The sequence below is a fragment of the Arachis ipaensis genome, chromosome B02 (assembly GCF_000816755.2).
Source record: "Arachis ipaensis cultivar K30076 chromosome B02, Araip1.1, whole genome shotgun sequence".
NCBI lineage: Eukaryota > Viridiplantae > Streptophyta > Magnoliopsida > Fabales > Fabaceae > Arachis > Arachis ipaensis.
The window spans coordinates 7,376,516-7,390,897 of record NC_029786.2 but is presented as its reverse complement, the minus strand read 5'-3'; the positions used below and the strand labels follow the sequence as shown (position 1 = coordinate 7,390,897).

General features: G+C 31.6%; 3 protein-coding genes across 4 annotated transcripts in view; all 3 read right to left on the bottom strand.

Annotated features, from left to right (window-relative positions):
- On the bottom strand, positions 2,002-3,284 carry LOC107628151 (heavy metal-associated isoprenylated plant protein 28). The gene is made up of 3 exons (XM_016330947.2): positions 3,067-3,284; positions 2,631-2,706; positions 2,002-2,526 (listed from the first exon to the last, which is right to left on the bottom strand). The coding sequence occupies exons 1-3, from the start codon at positions 3,070-3,072 to the stop codon at positions 2,177-2,179; spliced, it is 432 nt and encodes a 143-aa protein (XP_016186433.1). The 5' UTR covers positions 3,073-3,284; the 3' UTR covers positions 2,002-2,176.
- LOC107626724 (intracellular protein transport protein USO1-like) lies at positions 3,968-9,475 on the bottom strand. Of its 2 annotated transcripts, XR_002356987.1 has the most exons (5): positions 9,353-9,475; positions 6,721-8,817; positions 4,508-4,978; positions 4,329-4,431; positions 3,968-4,250 (listed from the first exon to the last, which is right to left on the bottom strand). XR_002356987.1 is itself a non-coding variant. In XM_021115322.1 (4 exons), the coding sequence occupies exons 2-4, from the start codon at positions 8,756-8,758 to the stop codon at positions 4,409-4,411; spliced, it is 2,532 nt and encodes an 843-aa protein (XP_020970981.1). In that variant the 5' UTR covers positions 8,759-8,817; positions 9,353-9,475; the 3' UTR covers positions 3,968-4,408. The 2 variants fall into 2 exon arrangements, 1 of the variants encoding a protein (XP_020970981.1); XM_021115322.1 differs by having other exon boundaries at positions 3,968-4,431.
- Positions 12,151-14,382, bottom strand: part of LOC107626723 (probable DNA double-strand break repair Rad50 ATPase) — a 4,239-nt gene continuing 2,007 nt past the window's right edge. Inside the window, exons 3-6 of the mRNA XM_021116812.1 lie at positions 13,768-14,380; positions 13,000-13,482; positions 12,646-12,818; positions 12,151-12,557 (exon numbers count right to left, since the gene is read on the bottom strand). Coding sequence (XP_020972471.1) covers positions 12,372-12,557; positions 12,646-12,818; positions 13,000-13,482; positions 13,768-14,380 — 1,455 coding nt within the window. The 3' untranslated portion in view covers positions 12,151-12,371. The remainder of the gene's footprint in view (positions 12,558-12,645; positions 12,819-12,999; positions 13,483-13,767; positions 14,381-14,382) is intronic.

Genomic DNA, 14,382 nt, shown 5'->3' with positions numbered 1-14,382 from the left:
ATCATAAGAACCAAAAGATTATTTATATATGTATATATATATTATATATATTGCGTTCATATATATGGTGTCATATCTATATATTCCATGCGACTATGAGCCTAAGCTATGACAATACTAAAGTAAAATAAATAAACAATAATAGACATTGAGCTATCTATCTATCTACATTTTTTTTATAAACATATTGCTCCTAGCTTTTCCCGAAAGGAGAAATGAGACAAGAAGAAAAAGAAAATCCTCCAATTACTAAACTACAAATTTTCTATGATAACATGTAAGAATTTTGACGTTTTTATTTTCCACTTTTTCCTTGATATTAAAAATTGAGATCATTGAAGAATAGAATTTTTTAAAGAAAAAAACGAAATTGTCAAAAAATTCGGAGCGAATCAACAAACACTGTATGTTTGTTGTACCTATCAAAAAGTTGAGAGAATATTTTAATTAAGAATGATGATAATAACTATGTTAAGGTATACTATGAGCCTATGACAGATTATCCCATTACAATTAGATAGGGACAAGATTGTGGTGTAGAGGCATATATAATTGATTGAGCAAAAGGAAAAAAAGTTTCTATAAATAATCTTACTAACTTTATTTAGATAAAAAAAAAAACAATCCTCTTCATTTTGTCATTTAATTATATAGATAACTTAGTAATTTTGTTTCCACTCATCTCAAAAGTTTAAGTTGATTTTGGAGTTCATTAAATATCAAACTTTTGACCTTTCGGATCTAGAATTCTGATACCATGTCATGAAACCATTCATCCCAAAAGCTTAAGCTGATAGGAAAAAGTAACACTAATGGTTATATCTCTAATATTGAATTGAACATCCCTAAATTTCTATTGTACATATTGTACAAATATTCCATTGACTCCCTATACTTCTTCCTATAATAATGTATGAATGCATCATGAGATCATGAGATGAAAGAATAATCCAACCATGAAAAGATGATAACTACCAAATTAGGAAACTCCATGACAAAACTTAGATATTTTGTTTGGACTTTTACTTGTTTGGGCTATATATTGGGTTGATCGACCAAAAATCAAAAAGCAATAAAAACAAACAATTCCATTAGATAAATTATGAGAGTTGTGAATAACGGACTGGATTTTTAAGTCTCATATTCAGATAATAATTAATTAATTAAAATTTTAATTTTAATTTTAATTCTGTTATTCATATTGTTTATTATATGTATTATTTTTCTATATTTTCTCAAAAATAATATGTTGAGGTAAAAAAAATAAAATAAAAAGGAAGAAATCTTAATAACTTGCTTGTATAATTATCCACGGCTAAGTATAACATCAATAAAATAAATAATAAAAAAACAATAATTATATCATCAAGAAAGAAAACACTAATGAACCTGGAAACGTGACATTGTAAACAAAAAAATTGTGTGTGTGTTTTGAGAGCAAATGAATTCTTTTGCATTGTGTCATTTATTTTACTAGTTTGGTGTTAGTTTTATTTTAAAATCTAGGATTTAGGATTTTAGGACTCAAGATTTAAAAAGATTTAGAATTTTACTTTATTAATATTTTTAAAATTTAAATTAAAAATAATAATAAATCTATAATGCTGATGTGGAAGATAATTAATTGATTAGAGTTAGAACAGTGACTTACTCTCGGAACATATAAAAATTTCTCTTATAAGCAAAGAGATAATCATCGAAAAAGAATCACCACAAAGTATAGAAAGAAATTAAAATGAAACTATACAAAAATCTTACAACATCAACCCTTAATTATATATAATGCTCATCATAACTTGGTTAATTAATTATACTAAAATAATGTAAGTTGACTTTATTTATGATGGACTCCATCATCATTATTTCGTCAACTCTAATACATGCAATTATACAAGTTGAAGCCGCTCCCCCCACATATATATATGCACAAAAGTAGTTGCATATAATTGCATCGGCATTAATTGTGAAAGAAGCAAAGATAGATTCATGAATAGTATGTATCAAATTCTTTAAAGTAATATTAATACATTCATAATATAATGGTACCAAATAATTTAAAGGTACATAATTAAAAAGAAAATTAATAATAAGCAAGATGGGTGATCATAGTACATTATTATTTTATATATATTACATAATACTATTACTTTGATTGGTATGAGTTTGATATAAATGATCACATAATAGAACAAGCATGAGGATTGTCATCACTAAAAGTAGCACCAGTTTGACGGGTAATGATAGAAGATTGAGAAGGGTAATTATAATAGCGAGGATCACTACTATCATAGCCATGCTTGTAGTAATTGTAAGATGAGGAAGGTTGAGATGCATAGTAGTTGATAGGGCCATTGCAATGGTGTTGCTGAACGAAATATTGGTCATCAACATTGGTGCTGTATGGAACCTGCCATAGCTCGGCTCGTCGGCCGGTTTTCCGAACCGTCTTTAGAACCTTCTTTTGGTCAGCCCAGCCATTCACTGTCACCTTTTGCAAACTCATGTCTATTTCAATGCTATCCACACCTAATTATATTAACAAAAAAAAAAAACCTTATTGGAAACTAGTTAAGTACACATGTTTTAATTTGCCTGGTTAATTAACTAGTTAAGCTTTGAATATTGAATACCTTTGAGTTTTTGAAGTGAACTTTTCACCTTGTTCTCACATCCAGGGCAATCCATGTGTACTCTAAGTTCTATGATCTGAGAAAAATATAAGATACAAAAAGGAAAAAAAATTGGTTTCAATATCTTCATGGAAATGCATGTGGAATCCAATTTTGATTTTTTTACAACATTTTTTATGACGAAATGACCATATAAAAATTGGATTATGCTATATGTAAATCAAAATCAGCCACCAGTATAAAATACAAATTAAAATATAAATTTGCATTAAAAATAAATTAAATCACACATGTATTTATACAAAAATACATTAGTAGCTAATTTTAATATATAAATAGTATTTTTTATAAAAAAATTATACCGAAATTAAGTTAAATCAATTACACACATATATATGTAATGAAATAACGATAGAAAGAAAGTGGTGTAGGTTACCGTCATTTTGTTCTTGTTGAGGTTGAAATCAAATCACTTGAACAATATTGATGAATATCTTTGTGAACATTTCTATGTAAAATTAAATGCAAACAACAACGATAAGATTTTGGCTCTTTGGTGCTGGTTAGCTGAATACAAATGTATAAATATATAGTGGAGATTCATTCCATCATGGGTTGCCTCATCTTTGCTCATAACTTGAATGGGTTCATTATTTTATTAATTTTGTGCATTATTCATCACCGACTTTTAAATGTTAGTCATGGAACTTTGAGGCACTTTGGGAAAGCGTAGCTGCTTTATTCATGGAGCAAATACCTCAAATATCACATGTAACGCTGCTCAAGTTATCAATCATAATTCATATGCAAGTTTTGACTATTTATTTATTTAATTTTTTATAAGAACAAACAATAATATAATGATATAATTTGCCTATGTAATTTTGAAAACCGACAAAGCTAGTAGTATAATAATTTTGATATAAAAGTATAAAACTCTTAAGAAAACTTGAACGAGAATCATGTGTGTCTGGTTTTTCGGCACAGCCCCATGTTCATGAAAATTAAGCTCACATCCCCATGCCATTACATGGTATTTCTATTTCCACATAAAATCAAATATATTAATGTATTATTAACATGAAAACTAAGTAGACATGATATTAATTTTCACTAGGATTTGAATAAGTTCAATAAACATAAGAAAAGAAAAATAATTTTGATACATACACACTACTAGACTTTACATTTTTAACAGCGACGACTTTTTTCCGACGAATTTTTTGGACTAAAATATCCATATAGTTACGACTTTCCAGAATTGTCACCATTTTAAATTTACCTTATATTTATGGCTGCGACAACAAGAAAGAACCCTATAGTCCTATACATGTCAATAAAAAACAAGAAAGAACCCTGCCAATTTATCTCAGATTAAATATGTATATCAACTTGTTTCAATCAGCACATTTTAACAACAAATGTTTTTTTCCCTCAGATCCAAATGCTTCTGGAGGAAGGTCATGATATCAGTAACAAAAATAACTGCCAAGTACCTTTCTAGATCAAGAAAGCAAACCTAAATATTAAACAGATCCCAACATTTCAGGACCAGGTGGTTGTCTCTGTGCACTGTAGAACAGCCCCTAGATGAACCATTTATTCAAGTCTGGCCTTAATCTGAGTTCATATTCAGTATTTAAGTAGCATGCATTATGAAACAATATTAAATCAGATTGAACTTAGAAAGAAAAGCACCTTAACTTCAATGAGTTGGTTTCCTTGCAAGAGCTCTAAAAAAAATCAACTTTGTCATGTTCCCATGTTCTTACAAGAGGTCAATTGGCTGAGGCTGGTTGTTCTAAAATAAGAATAATAGCTTTGTCAAAGATATTGGTGACGAAACAAGAGTACTAAACAGTGTCCAGTTAACTTACCAGAGATTTTATCGGCAAAACCAAGAATCTGAAACAGCTCTATGGATTGCTTGTGCAGTGCAGCAATTTTGAGAAGCATTAATACTTCATCTTCGTCAAAAGAAGCAGCTAATCCATAAATTGACAAAAACATCAGGAAACCCAGAACCACCAAAGAATTTTCAGCACTTGCTGTCATGTTAGCTTTCAGATCAAGTGCAAGCTCCATTGCCTCTTCTCTGACATGAGGTTTAATATGTGGTGAGATTCTCATCAGCTGTTCAAGCAGAAAGACATGGCTATCATCAATAGTTACAATTTTGACTCCATTTTTACAATGGGAAACTATTGGATCCTTAATTATATCTAAAATGAGTTTTGCTGGATCTGATGAGGACTGAAGATGAACTAAAATGTCATTGCCAGGATTTGTTGGCTCATCTACCAAAAGCTCCAAAGTTCTCCCATCAATAGTAGGACTTGACTGATTATCTGTATAGTATGCAATAACATATTTAGCTAGCAGAATTCATGAGTGACAGTAGGAAAGCTGCTTTATACTAATATTACAAGCAGTTTCATAATAGCATTATAACTGAATCACTAAAAGTTTCAACCAATATTGTGACTCATTTGCCATAAACCAATTACCAAACTTTAGAAACAATAAAACTACATTACTGCAGAAATATATTTCTTGTAGTGTCATGAGTCATACTATGAAGTTATAAAAAATGGTGATAGAACGGAGAGTGAGACAAGAAACATAAGTAACAGAGAATCAATTTAGTTTTATACAAGGCAAATCCACCACTGAAGCATGTTAAGAAGGATGATGGAGAGGTATCATAGTAATAAAAGGGATCTACATATGGTGTTTATTGATTTGGAAAAAACGTACAATAAGAAACCAAGGAAAATCTTATAGAAGGTTTTGGAAAGGAAGAGAATAAAGATCGCATATATTCGTGCAATTAAAGACATGTATGATGAGGTTACAACTAGTGTAAAGATTCAAGGTGGTGTGACACAGGAATTTTCTATTGGCATAGGATTATATTAGGGATCATTCTTAAGTCTATATCTTTTCACATTAGTCTTGGAAGTACTCACACAGTATATCTAAGAGCCTGTGCCATGATGTATACTTTTTATCGATGATATCGTCATCATGGAAGAGTCAAGGAAAGATCTAAATAAGAAGTTGTATTTATAGCAATAAGTTCTAGAAGCGTATAGTCTGTGCATAAGTCGTAGCAAGACGGAATATATGGAATGTAAATTCGGTCACCTAAGGGGAAACCCTAATACAGAGATGAAGATTGAAGAACTACGAAAAATTAAAAGTTTTAAATATCTTAGGTGCGTCATATAGGATAATGGAAAGATTGAACAGGATGTAAATCATAGAATTCAAGTAGGTTGGTCAAAATGGCGGTGTGCGACTGACTTTATATGTGACAAAAAAATACTTTTAAAACTTAAACGTAAATTATATCGCACTGCTATCAGACCTACTATGCTTTATGACACAAAGTGTTGGATGGCCAAAGGAGAGCACGAACAGAAGTTAAGTATAACAGAGATGAAGATGTTGAGATAGATGAGTAATCATACGTAATTTGATAGAATAAAGAATGAAGATATAAGAGAGAGAGAGAGTTGGAGTAACACCTATTGTGGAAAAGATGGTAGAATCACGTCTCATGATTTGGACATATAAGAAGAAGACCGACAGAACACCCAGTTAGGAGAGTGGATGAGATGAAAGATGGACAAGAGGTGAAAGGTAGAGAAAGACCATCCATAAAATGGTTAAACGAAATCTACATGTAAACTGTCTCTCTGTAGACATAATATATGATAGAACTCACTAACTTTGTTTGAACCATGTAGCTGACCCAACCTAATGGACAAGGCTTTGTTGTTGTTGTGGACTTGTGGTTGTTGTCATGATGTTAAATTGCTTAACAAAGCATTCTGCATGACGTTTTAGATTTTAAGAGCCTCCTTAAGGTTAAAAAGAAGGAAAACAGTATGACTCTGATTAGTAGGAATTTTAGTTTGAGAATAAATGTTCAGGGACAGAAAACCAAACAAGCCTATCAATTTGACTAAGAGATTAATCTGAATAAAGATACTTCAAATAAAATAGATACAGATCAGGTAAATATCAAACTCATTATATGAAACCGATGAAATGATCATGTTCCAACTAAAAAAAGCATATTTACCCTGTAGTTTTTCTTCTTGGATTGATTTTCTCTTCTTTCTAGTGGGAGATGATTTTTTTAATGCTTCATATTGTGATTTTTTCAACTTAAATTCCTTATGGATTCCTTCAAAATGATTCTTCTTTGACTCAAGATCTCTTGCTTTATCTTCGACCTCTTTCTGCTTCAACTTGAGCTCATTCAGTTGCTCTTCAAACTGCTTCCATTTTGTCTCGAGATCTTTTGCTTGTACCTCAAGTTCAATCCCTTTTGATGAGTTAAGCTCCTCCATCAGGCCTTCATATTGCTTCTCTTTTGAATTGAGCTCCATTACTTGGCCTTCAAATTGCACCTCTTTCGCGAGGAGTTCCTTCAATTTACCTTCAAAATGCTTCTTCTTTGATTCAAGCACCTCCACTTGACCTTCAAACTCTCTCTCCCTTGATTCAAGCTCCTTTACTCGCCCTTCAATTTGCTTCTCTTTTGAATTGAGCTTCTCTACTTGTTCTTCATATTGCCTCTCTTTTAATAGAAGCTCCTTTTCTCGTCCATCAATGTACTTCTCCTTCGACTCAAACTCCTCCAATTGTGCTACAAATAGCTTTCCTTTAGACTCAAGCTCCTTGATATGTCCTTCATGTTTCTTCTTCATTGACTCAATCTCCTTTACCAGAGCATCCTGATTTGTTTTTGAAGGCATTATCTCATGCAACTTCTCCCTTTCTAAGTGCAGTACCTTAGCTTGTTCAACAATTAATTTCCGCATTGCACCAAGCTCTTCCTCTTTGGTCACAAGTTCCTTATTATACTCAGAAATTTTGTTCAAGAGAGCCGTGAGTTCCTCTTCCTTCCTTTCACGGTTTTCAATCATGTTGTCCAGTGCTTGATGAAATTCTGTCTGTTCAGTCATGAGCTCATTTTTACACTCTTTAATCACGTCCTCTATCAAACTTATATGTGCTTCCTTTTCAAAAATTTGATCATCGTATTCTTCAATTTCCTTCTGCATTTTTTTGTGAACTTTATCGCGTTTACTGATCACCTCCTGTACCATTTTAACTTCTGTAGTATATTGTTTCTCCTTTAATCTCAAATGCTTCTCACATTCGATGATCAGCTTCTGGATGGACTTGAGCTGCTCTCCCTTTGCTTCAAACTCTTTGTTGCGTATTTCAGTGCATCTTTTGGTGGCTCCATATGCTCTCCTTTTAATTTGATTCGATGCTACCTGTTCTGCCGTGAGCTCCTTCTCACAGTTCTCAATCATGCTCTCCATCAAACTGAACTGTGCTTCCTTTTCAAGTATTGCATCATCGTGTTCTTTAATTTCCCTCTGCATTTTATTGTGAACATTAGTCCGCTCACTGATCACTTTCAATGTCATTTCAACTTCCCTGATACATTGTTTCTCCTTTGACCTCAAATGCCTATTACATTCAATAATCAGCTTCTGCATGGACTTGAGCTGCTTTTCTTTTCTTCTAAAGTCGTTATTGCGCCTTTTAATGCGTCTTAGGATTGCTACATATTCTCTCTTCTTCACGTCAAGATCCGAGGAATATGAATTAAGTTGTCCTTGAATAGAATTAACTAGTTTCCTCTTATTTTGAAGCTCGTCCGATAGCTCCTCAATATCTCTCTTGAGGGAGAACAATCTCTTCTCTTCAATTTGTCTCTTCATTTGGCATTCCTCAATAGGATATAGAACCAATGCATGTTCCTTCTCTACCAAATCCTGTTCAGCATTGGTAGACTCCTGAACTAACTTGGCTGGATCCTCCATTACCTGGGAAACAGGAGTAACATCACCGCCATCATAGTCCTCAACATTACTTTTTCCGGAATCTTCATTGTTCATTGATGATGTATCTGAATCTGAGAGTTTTGACCTCTTAACCGAAGGGTGCAAGTAACCAAACTTATCCTGTTCTAGCTGTCTCTTCTTGCTATCGTAGGTATTGTTGCTACATGTTCCCATACTCGTATTCAATAACATTAACTGTAATTGTTCAGCATCCTCCCTATCCACTCTATCTCCATCTGAATCCTCAAACCCCATTTCTCAATTATAGAAAGTTCTTGAACTTGGGAATATATGCATGCACATCAAATGTGATCCTGGCAAAAAAGGGGAAAATTATAAAGAACAAAAAACAGATATTCATCAAGGAATTATGCCTATAATAACACTCAAAATATCATTAATTACATCGCACAAGAGAGCTAATAAATACTGCATTATTGATGGCCACTCACTTATCTATATATCTATTTTTTCACCTCACCAATAAATTTCAATGAATGCTCCATCCAAAATTTAAGAGGATAAATAACTGTCGCATAAGAAACTGCTCTTTCCGTTTCTTCCATTCTCCTTTTTTTTCTCTTCTCTACCCATTAGATAGTGCCAATTTTTAAGTTAAACAATATTAAAACGAAAATTTTTATCAATTAACCAATAATAACAAACAAAAAAGAGATAATCAGCATGAACAGCATCCCGTTACTGTAATTGAGACACAGAGAAAGGGCATTGTTTGAGACATGCATGATGAAATACAAGAAACGAAAGTTGAAATTAGAAGCAAAAAATTACGTTAAAGGAGGGAAGAGTAGAAGAGGAAGGTGAAAAGGAAAAAGAGAAGGTGCAAACCTGAGCTTTGAGTGTTAACCGCTTCAAACAACACACACACTGCGTTTCAGTGAAAATACTAATAGCATGCACACAACAGACTTGAGAGCACAGCGTCTTATTTATTTATTTATTTCCTAGAGAGAAGGTAGAGGGTCTTATTTATTTAACTGTTAAGTGCGTAGCGGGTATTTAAATCTCACGTAATCTAAATAAGATCACTCATCAAATTCAATCTAAAAATATAAAATGCAACAATTTGGATTAAGATTAAATCTCATTTTAATAAACTGAACCGATCAAATTAAAATTTTGACCCACTTTTTGAAATTCAATTCAATTCAAGTTACATAACATGATATCATATGATATAATATTATGGGCTTGTTTGGGTGAGCTTTTAAAAAAAGATCTTTTTCCGAGTTATCTTTTTTTAAAAGATCTTATAGAGAAGTAAAAGTAATTTTATGTTTGGATATCTCATGTAAAAAGGTCTTTTTATTAATCAATTATGTTTGGGTATAACAATATAAAAGTACTTTTTGTTTATTTATTACATGAAAAACATCTTTTTTTTTAAGGAAAAAAGATCTTTTAAAAAAAGATGTAAATTACAGCTTCTCAAAAAAGATCTTTTTTTTATTTTACTAGTGCTTTTACTTTTACTACTAGAAATTTGCCAAACACGTTAAAAAATAAAAAAATATCTTTTTTCATTGAAAAAAGATCTTTTTTTAACAAAATAATGGCGCCCAAACATGCACTATATTTAATTTGTTTCATATTATGTGTATTATTATCTTATTGGTTTAGCAAATATGTATTTTTTGGTTTACAAAAAAGCCCAAAGGCCCAACAACAACCAAAAAGCAAAAACAGTTGGCACAAGCGTTAGCCTCCCTATAGGTTAAAAAGGATAGACTCCAGATATCTCTTTTCCTTTTGTTGAGAAATCGCTGCAACCATTGCTTTAGAGTGCACTCGAATCACACTTTCCTGAACCCCAGCGTCCAAGCAGTTTCCATTCCTATGCACACTCCCCACAGCTCAGCCATGGAAGCTCCGCAATGTTGGAGGTGTTTGTGGATAGGATCCAATTCATATATCTAACCAAATCAACTTTTCAAATTTAAATTTTTGTGGTTAGTTTTGTCAGCGTTTAAATCTTTAATAGTCAGAAATGATTATTTTTTCAATATATACATATTCTTTTTTATCTTTTATTTCAACTAATAATTATTATATATATTATATTATTTTAATTTTTTTTTTACCGAAAATAGGGAGACTCGAACCCACAACCTCTTAGATGAGTATGGAGAGACTATGCTATTTGAGCTATAACTCATTGGCTTGTGACTCAACTTTATAATAAGATTTCATGATTTAATATAAATATAATAAATAAATGTTTAATATTGATGGTCAATTTTTAATAAAGTAAGATATTTTGGTTGGTACATTATAAAAGTTTTTTGTTGTTACGAGTTATATTGTTATGAGATATATTAAGAGATGAAAATTTCTTAAAAAAGTTTTTTATGTGTGAGATAAATAGATTAAAAGTTAAAAAAAATATTATTAAAACACATTTTGTTTTGCATAAAAAATTATTTTATATGACTATTGTTTTTGCTGGTAAAGGGTCTATTTGAGGTATAACTCGTTGCAGAAGGAGAGACATCATCTTATCTTCTCAATAGATGAGATATACATCGAACTTTAAAGAACATCAAACACGGTGAATGAAAGTATGTTTAATATTATTCTAAGAGTAAACATATTTGAAAAAATAGAAAAAATGAATTTTATTGATATTTTTTTAATAAAAATAAGCTTTTAAAAATATTTTTGTGTTTTGCGGATATATCTGATATCCGATCCTCAAATGTGCGGATCGGATCGAATCCAAGATTAAAAACTGCGGATATGGGATCCGATGATTTTAATGCGGATCGGATCAAAATTTTGGCCATATCCGATTCAACCCGATCCGCGTTCACCCCCTAAACAATGCCCCAAAACGATGTAAACCAATCTTATATAAATCACAATAAATTATAAACTTCCGTTCCAATAAATTATTTAAAGAATTTGATTTTGATGCACTATCATGATAAAACTATTTTATATGTGCATCTAATCATATAACGTCACATTAACAAAATAACTATATTTTACATTGACTGTGAATATCTAAGAGAACGGTTGTAATTGCACAATTGTGTAAAACATTTTACACTGTCAGTATATTAAAATTAAATTCTTATTTAAATTATTCAAAATTATTAAACTAATTTATCAAATTTTTTAAAAATACAACTTTTGACTTAGAAGAGATTAATTTTTAATGTAAAAATATTATTGCCAATCTAACACTTATATTACAATTAACAATGTATTTTTAAAAAATAGTAATTTACATTAGCAATGTAAAAATTAATTTCAAGGTTTTAAAAAGCCATAGATAATGTTATCCAATAGGGTTTTAAGCCTTTAGGAATACTTTTGAAATTGATCATTAAGGTGGTCTTCCAAATATGTCTTTTTCACTATACTTAATTGAACAGAGGTCAGAGGTAATGAGGTGCATATTTTGAAGAGTTCAAAATAGAGGATCGATTTACACTACATTTTCCTTAGTTATTACTAGAGATATTATTTATTATTTATTCTTCTTGGTAACCAAACAAAGAGGCAAGAAAAAAACATATTAAACTATTCTCTGATTAATAAAATAATTTAAATACATGGGACTAATGTTTCTGAAACAGTGAAATTGAATAACTTCTAGTAATAGAGATAAAGGGAAACAATAATAATCAACAAATTGAGGAATTAATAAACTAAATAAAGCATTATACATTGTAGCTGACATTCTAAGCTCCAAATAGAGCAGAATGACATGAACAAAATAAAGTTAGCAAATAATGGAGGAATATTCACTCTTACAATTTTTTCCTAGCCAGACAGGTTAATATCAAATAGTAAGAACACAGTTATCTTATTTACCCCATTTTTTTACTACCTCGTTTCTTTACTACAGGTCAAAGCAATGTTGGAAGAAAGCCATGATATCAGAAACAATACTACTTGCTTTGAATCTTTCTAGCTCAAGAATGCGATTTAGAATCACCTTGAGTAAATCCTCATATTGTAATTTGTTCTCTGACATGCACCGCAGAACAGTTCCTAGACCAACAATTTCTTTATCCATGGCCTTAACCTGAATTCACATTCAGCAATAATATTGTCAACTTATTGTATTGTATTGTAATGAAATAGAACTTATATAGGAAAAAAGATAAAGGAACCTTCATCTCAATGAACTTAGTTTTGTTGCAGCTGTTTTCACAAACCAACTTTGCTTTGCTCACATGTGCTTCAAGGAGATGAATTGGTTGATACTTCTCTTCCAACTCATATGCACAGATGAATCTAACAGCTTCAATGTGCTTCTCGTTCTTTATAAGATTCTCGATCAAATCTGCGAGACACAAGAACACTGCTAGTTTCATCAACATGAACTAAACTTAGTTGACTCCTTGTAGTGCTGATAGACTAGTAAGAAATTAACATGATCAAATTTAAAAAGAAAGTGATTAACATTACCCAAGATATGAGGAGAGATAATGGTGACTAAACAAGAAAGTTTTCAACCAACATACCAAAGATTTTACCCTTAAGACCGAGCATCTGGAAGAGCTCTACCGCTTGCTTGTGCTGAGAAATGATTTCAAAATGCTTAAAAACTTCATCTCCATTGAAAGAAGAAACTAGTCCATAAGCGGACAAAATCTGCAGGAAACCAAGAACCATATTTGGATTTTCAATATTTCTTGTCATGCTAGCTTTCATATTGAGGGCAAGCTCCATCGCCTCGTCTCTGACATGAGGTTTGATATGTGGTGATAGTTGCATCAGCTGTTGAAGAAGAAAGATTTGGCTTTCATCAATGGCTATAACTTCATCTTCCATCTTACAATGCGGAACTATAGGATTCTTCAATATATTCAAAATGAGTTTTGCAGGATCTGGGCAGGACCGGAGTTGAGCTAAAACTTCATTGTCACACGACTCGACTTCATTCGTTTGCTCATTTGAGAGAGACTGCAAACTTCTTCCATCACTGGGAGAACTTGGCTGATTATCTGTGCAATTTGCAACAGTATATTTAGCATAATAAATGATAATGATGCCATGAATTTAGAAAAAACAGAGAATAAATATTTACATAAAATATCACAATTTGCTTGGCTATATATGTAAAAAAAAAAACAAAGCATACTTTCAATTTGACTAAGACATACAACCTTAACCTGATTAAAGATAACTTTAATAAAACAGACAGATAAGATGAATAGAGATATCAAAAACATAAAAAAGAAACAGTTGAAATGATAGTTTTAACTAATTATAAGCACAAGCACATTTACCCTGTTCTTTTTTCACTTCGTACGATTTTTCTAGTGCTTTGTATTGCTTATTTTTAAACTCAAATTCCTTCAGTCGTCCTTCAAAATGATTGTTTTTGGATTCAAGATCTTTTTCTTCGCCATCAAGCTGCTTCTCTTTTGACTTCAGTTCCTTCAGTTGTATTTCAAACATCATCTTTTCCAATTTGAACTTTTCCATTTGTTGTGCAAGCATCTCTTTTTTCAACTCAAGTTCCTTTGTCTGTTCTTCAAACTTATTCTCTTTTGACTTAAGTTCCTCCACTTGGCTTTCGAATAATGCCTCCTTTAATTGGTGCTCCTTCAATTTACCCTCAAAATTCTTCAGTCTTGATTCATGCACCTCTAACTCAGCATCAAATTCCTTCTTCTTAGCTGTCAGCTCCTTTACTTGACCATCATATTGCTTCTTTTTCAGTACAAACTCATTTTCTCGTCCTATAAGTTGCTTTTCCTTCAATTCAAACTCCTTTCTGTGTTCTTCAAACTGATTTTCTTTGCACTTAAGCTGCTGCACTTGCCTTTTAATTTGCTCCTCTTTCAATTGGAGCTCCTTCAGTTCACATTCGAACTTGTTCCTGCTTGACTTAAGCTCCT